The 6,337-nt window shown below is 42.3% G+C and overlaps 1 protein-coding gene across 1 annotated transcript in view; it reads left to right on the top strand.

Moving 5' to 3' along the window:
* The window catches only part of DOCK3 (dedicator of cytokinesis 3), a 791,467-nt gene that overhangs the window by 156,075 nt on the left and 629,055 nt on the right, over positions 1–6,337 (top strand). The window contains exon 4 of the mRNA XM_019504626.1: positions 1,512–1,567. Within this exon, the coding sequence (XP_019360171.1) occupies positions 1,512–1,567 (56 nt within the window). The remainder of the gene's footprint in view (positions 1–1,511; positions 1,568–6,337) is intronic.

Raw genomic sequence — 6,337 nt, 5'->3', positions numbered from 1 at the left:
TTTTTGACCCCAGGAGATCCAGGGGTCTAATTTTGCTCCTGTTTTTTCATCCTGTACGTGTCTCTTGCGGCGTCTCAAAGGGCTTTGAGACACTGCAAGAAGCACGTGAACGCTTGTGTGGACGCGCCCAAGGTGTATATCCATTTTATGCTTGCATTTTGTACTCAAATGAATTTCAAGAGCAAATCTGAATATTGGCAGTTCTTTAATTTATACTCACTTTTAAAATATGGCTATACGTCTCTGTCATGCCATCACTGTTCACCTGCAGTAAATTAATTTAAAAAAGAAACTAGAGGGATTGATGAAGTCCATAATCTTTCCAGGTAGTTTACTCAAATTCAGAGTTGAGAAAAAAAATAGAATGGTAATTACAGTAAAGTTACAGGTTTTTTTGTCAGCAGAGATAAGAGACTAAATAGAGCGTAACATAGATTCTTTAAAAGCTTTTTAAAACTCTTTGAAGAGATGTACAAGGCAAAACAAAATGTCACTGACAAGGGTATCTCAGTGATATGGAATACATTTTGTGCACAAGCAGTTATGAAGTAGCACTTATTTTTCCCACTTTTCTGCTGACCTACAATAGCAAACTGGGACATGAAGTACTATGAAGTTAGAGAGAAAGATGGTATAAGACAGTCATTGTAGCCCCATATTGCAAATATTTCAGTATGGAAAATGTCTTTGATATGAATGGGATGTTTCCTTGAATGAATGTACACATTATATTACTTAAGTGTTTTTGTAATCAGTGCTATTATGTTTTGTGTGAGATGCCAAATTGAGCTGCCATATCCAGATAAAGTGATATAAAGTAGGTTCCCTGTTATCAGGCTTCTTACCCTGGCAACAATATTCTGTACCATTTGTAATCTAGAAATTAATTAGGAAAGTGGACGGTTTGCTTTAAAATATATTGAAAAGGGTCAGGAGGGTGATGTAAGGAGGAAAATGATACATTTCAGGGGAGGGATAGGATGGAAGAAAAGCAAGAAATTTACAATATAGCACTTTCATTCTAATGTTTATAATTCATCTATCAGAGGGACCATAATGGATGTGAAAATACTCCTTGCAGTTATTTGTGTCTGTAATGCAAGTTGGCTTTAAATGATCTGAGCAAACTTCTGCAGAGGGAAGAGTATATGAAAGCATTTTTGGAGTCCAGTATTCTATTTCAAAATTAATTACTCTTAAAATGAGTGATGCTTTTAAAGTTATAGAGCTCTCCAGTGGCTTTCTATGTTGTTTTATACCCAAAATGCCATGCTCATGACACTTTATTTCAGGAGTAGATTTAAGATAACTTCATTTACTCAATATACTTTCCTGTTCTAAGCTGTGTTGAAGTCATCTGATAGTACTATAACTTGAATATTAATTTTAACGAAAGTAGTTCTTATTATTCCAATAAAATCATTGATAATTGTAAATCTGCAGTTATCAAATATTTGCTAATTTTTTAGACTCGAAACCCCTAAAGCTATAAATGTATTTTTCTTTTGCAGGGGATCTTTCCTGCCAATTATATTCACCTGAAAAAAGCAATAGTCAGCAACAGAGGGTGAGTATTTTTCTTGATTATTAAGAAACTGCAGTATTTGTATGAAGGAGAACACAGTCCAAAAAACAATTCAGTTGGATTTTTTAAAGTAACAGTATTTAAATGTTTTCCTGACTCTACTAATTTTTGTGTATGCTTCACTTTTTAAAACTTGAAAATCAAATGTTGCTTTATAGAGGTTGTCCACCGTTTATAAAAATCTTATGAATTTTTTTGTTTTTAGTATTGCAAAAACAAACATCTATTTACTCTTCTGGCTGTACACTATATGAGAGTAACTTCATGAATAATAATGATATAATTAGTAATGGACTTTTTAAGAAACCATTCCCTCCACTGTTTCTTATTTATTCATTTTTTTAAGCATGAATGGGTGAAGTTTTATAAATTGCAGTATACGAAGGTAACCCAGAAAAGTAGCAAGCACGTCAAATATTCTTACGATGACTTTCAGTGACTTTCAGTGGGCTGGGGAGGGGGGAACCCTGAAGGTAAAATTTTCAAAAGCACTGAAGATTATGACTTGAAGTCACATTTTCGAAAGTGACATAGGCAGGCTTTTTTGAAAAAATTGTGTGCGCAGTACGTTTACATTGAAATTGGAAAATCTCATTGAAACATAGGTAAGCATACTTTTTTTTTTTGTTTTTGTTTTTTGTAGTATAGATGTAGTGACACAGATTTCAATAAAAGTTTTAGCTGCTTACTGCTGACTATGGGTGTGTGCTCTGGTTGCTGGCCTGAACTTTTCTGTGTCACTTTGCATTCACTGCTGTTATTATCTGTTCTTGTCCAAAAAAGTCTCCCCATGTAGCATTCATGTCTCCAAGTTGTATTACTTGCTCTAAAGCAGGTGTCAAACTCGTCTGAGCCCATGGAGTTGGTCCATCGGCCGGATCAGGCCCATGGACTGGCTGAGGAGGGCACCACTTATGGTGTGCATATTGGGCCCTGTGTGCAGAACTGGTCTGGCAGGGTGTGGGTTAACTCAGACCCATGGGCAGCACCTGGGCTGGAAGACAGAGTTCTGTGGGCCAGATCTGGTGTGCAGTGCTTAACTTTCATACCTGAACTTTCATGCTCTAAAGCAGTGATTCTCAACTAGGGTGCCATTAGATTTTCTTAATGGTGCCATAGGATGCTGCAAAATAATTGTGCTATTAGGCATACAAGCACCTAAACATGATTTACCAGATAAACCCAAAGATGTCAAATACCATGTTTACTTGCATACCCCACACCTTTCCAAAATTGGGGGGTGTATCTTAAGCAGGGAAGCTGATTTTTCTTTGGAATATAGAAGCAGGGAGAGGCTGTACTCCAATAGCTGCCAAAATGGCTGCCACTTTTTTCTGGCAAAGCTGGCAGCAGAGGCAGCTTTCAATGTTAACCCTCGCACAGCTGCTATTAGCTAAGCAGAATAGGTTGTGATTAGTAGCAGTTTAGCTGACTCAGCAAGTGAGCTGCTGCATGCCATCTGTAGTACAGTGATGAGGCTTGTGGTGTGGAAATATCACTTTATTATTTATAGGAACTTGTATAACAAACTAATTACGGTAAAGAAGTAACAGTCTTGCTACTGCTCTTGCAATGGTCTGGAGCCTCACCTTGCTGCTGTCCTAGTTTTTGAGGAAACTCGTGCTGCTTTCCCCCCTACTGACTCCTGGGATGCTACACTTCCTGGATACTCTGTTTTTATTTACTTTATGGCCCCTGACAGATGTTACCCTTAATAGATGAGTAACTGGTTAATCATGTCTTAAGTAGTGACCTGGCTCCATGTTCAATCAAGTGATGGCAAGATGAAATGAGGATAAATCTCAAAGTTATTATATAAAATAGCTTTAGGGTTGCTTCATATCGTGCCTTTAATTGAATATGTGGCCAGTGCTTCCAGCCTTCAGAACAGTGGAGCTCTTCAAGACTACTGTGTGCTCCAGGGGCTGGGAGCACTTGTCAGCTGATGGGCTCCCAGCCAGGGAATGCATGGTGTGCTCCCCCAGCTGGGAGCCCCAATCACATGGGGCATAGCAGGAAGCACAATTTTGGGGATTGGCATCAGATCCGTCAGAGGCCTGTGTCACACAGTTGGCTGTGACTATGGAAAAATATTTTTTGTACATTCTGCCTTGCAAAAACAAGGTTTCTGTGCATCTTATTTGGGAGAGTATGGTATGCATTAAAATATGGTAAGCCTCCACGGGGTCAGAAACATTCTGACCTGTTGTGTTTTTATGACTTCTTTGCAATAGAAGAATTGCTCTTATTTTTCTATAGTCAAAAAATAAGTAAAGGCAAAGAGGTGGCATTTTTGAGGGGTGTTTTGAGTCTCAACAAGAGGTACCGTAAAAATGTTGAGAATTGCTGTTCTAAAGGTGTGTCTATGCAGTAAATTTACAAGACCAGGCAAGGATATGCTGCAGCAGTGGTTTTCAAACTGCCTAAAGTCATATCACTTCTTCTGCCATGGAACCCCTACCCCTGTCTTCACAGGCTGTGTGAGTTGATACGGAGCCAGGCAACCCAGCATACCAGTGGCAGCCACCATGACCCCAGTCTCTTTATGGAACCCCTGATGACCTATTGCATAACCCCAGTGTTTTGTGAAACAAAGTTTGAAAACCACTGTGCTGAAAAATTTGCATGGACTGCTTCCTAAATCGGAAATGTTGGAGTCATGTCTGCGCTGGCACTGCGCTTTGGGAAGGCCAGTTAAGAGTGCTGAGCATCTGTGCTAATTAGGCTTTTCCCATGCTAATTATCCTTCTGTTATGCTTTATGAATGTAGCCGTGCTGTCTCTGGTTAGGAGGCAGCTGATGTGGAGTGGTGTGAAGTGCTTGAGAGAGATGCTGCTTGGCTTAGTAAATTTACTGTGTAGGCATGGCTTAAATGGCTTTGAGGATCTGCCGATTCTGATGTCTAATCATTAATGCTTAAGCACAGGAAGTCAGCAAGTGATGTTTAGGAGCTTATCTCCAAAAATAAGTCATCCACTTTGCACAGTCAAACCAAACAAATAGAAGGCCCTGATGTTCTACGACTCCTTTTCTCCCATATTTAGTTAATGTTAACATGTGCCAAAAGACAGTAAGTGAGCTAGTAAGTTGTTAAATGGCTTGCAACTTAACATGTCAAAACCATTGAAACATTAAAGACTGAAAAATCTGTGGTGTTAGGAAAAGAACTGAAACTATTCTTGTTACGTGTCCCAAAGGAGTATCGACATCCAAGCGGAACAGTGAAGTCAGTAATCAAACCTGATGTATGTGGACCCAAAACTCCTTGCCTAAAGGAGCTCCTGGCAATTATGACTAAACTACACAGTTAAAAAATACTGCACTTAATCATTTTGGAAAGAACTGCTCTAGCACTCTGAAGAACTCTTGCAGATGAGGACAAAATAGCAGAAACACTGTCTAAAACATACACAGTAAGAACTTAAGTGCCATACTGGGTCAGAACAGTGGTCCATCTAGCCCAGTACCTTGTCTTCAGCAGCAGCAGAAATAGAGCATTAAACCAGATAACTCGAGTGATCTTCCCCATTTATTATCCTCCCTGGCATCTACCATCATTGGTTTAATGATGCCAGAGGAAACATCTCCAATCATTCTATTCAACAGTTATTAGATCTATCCATTAATCTGTCTATTCCTTTTTGAACTTGACTATGTTGATTGCCTCTACCACCTCCTGTGGCAATGAATTCTACAAATTAACTACGCATTGCAGAAAGAAGTACTTTCTCTTGGTAGTTTTTGACTTGTTGCCTACTAATTTCAGTGGGTGTTTCCCTAGTTCTAGTAATCTGGGATTTGATGAGTAATAGAAGTGCACCTATATATCGGTCACATATAGAATTGGCACGGATAAAAGGAAAATTAACAATATCAACAATAGGCTTTTTTGGCCAGTGTAGCCAATAATGTTACCAATAAATGCTGCATGTGTGTGCATAGACACAGCATTCACAAGGCCAGTAATGCAGCTTGGCATGTTGAAGAGCAGCATCCAGCTGGTAAGTCTGTGGGGGGGCGGTATTGGGGGGGAGCAGATTGAGGCCCCCAGAGTGAGAGAGGGAGTGGTGCGGGGGCCAGGGGCAGGTGTTGCCCAGCCAGGGCAGTGAATGCAACCCCACCCGGCACAAGGTGGAACCTTGGGCAGCTCGTTCAGAGGGGGAGGGGACGGGGGGCAGTTTCCTGCTGCTGTGCACACCCCTGGGACAGGCATGTGCCACCCTGAATTTGTGCATGGGGTGAGGGCTGACTTCGCACTGTGGATTCAGGGCCAGGGGCTGTGGTGGCCTCTTTCTGGCAGGGGGGCTGGGGAGGGCAGCTGTGGTGCTGGGAGAGGGGGCTGTGGGTTGGCTATGGGGAATTTTGGGGTGGTTAAAGCCTACTCCATAGCCACCCCTCCCAGTGCCACCCCCACCCGTCCTGCACGCAGTCCAAGCCCAGTTCTCTTCCCCCTTCCCCCCAGCTTGGAGGTGGCTGGAACAGCCTCTGGCCCCAAGCCTGCAGCAGGCAGCCCACCCTTGTCCCGCACACAAATCCGGGCAGCTACATGCCCCCCCTGTGCCTCCCCCAGGGGTGCAGCAGGAAGCCACCCCCCTTTCCACACCCTGGACAAGTTACCCCCGGCTCCACCCCACTCCTGGCAGGATCGCATTCACCACCCTGGCTGGGCATTGCCTGCCCCTGTCCTACTCCCTTCCTCACCATGAGGGCCTCGATCTGCCCCTCCCGTGCCCCCTCCCTCTCCCCCCCCCC

The sequence above is a fragment of the Gavialis gangeticus genome, unplaced genomic scaffold, assembly GCF_001723915.1.
Source record: "Gavialis gangeticus isolate Ggan-Ray unplaced genomic scaffold, GavGan_comp1, whole genome shotgun sequence".
Lineage (NCBI taxonomy): Eukaryota > Metazoa > Chordata > Crocodylia > Gavialidae > Gavialis > Gavialis gangeticus.
Note: the sequence above shows the minus strand (reverse complement) of the source record. Positions and strands in the feature narration are given on the sequence as shown.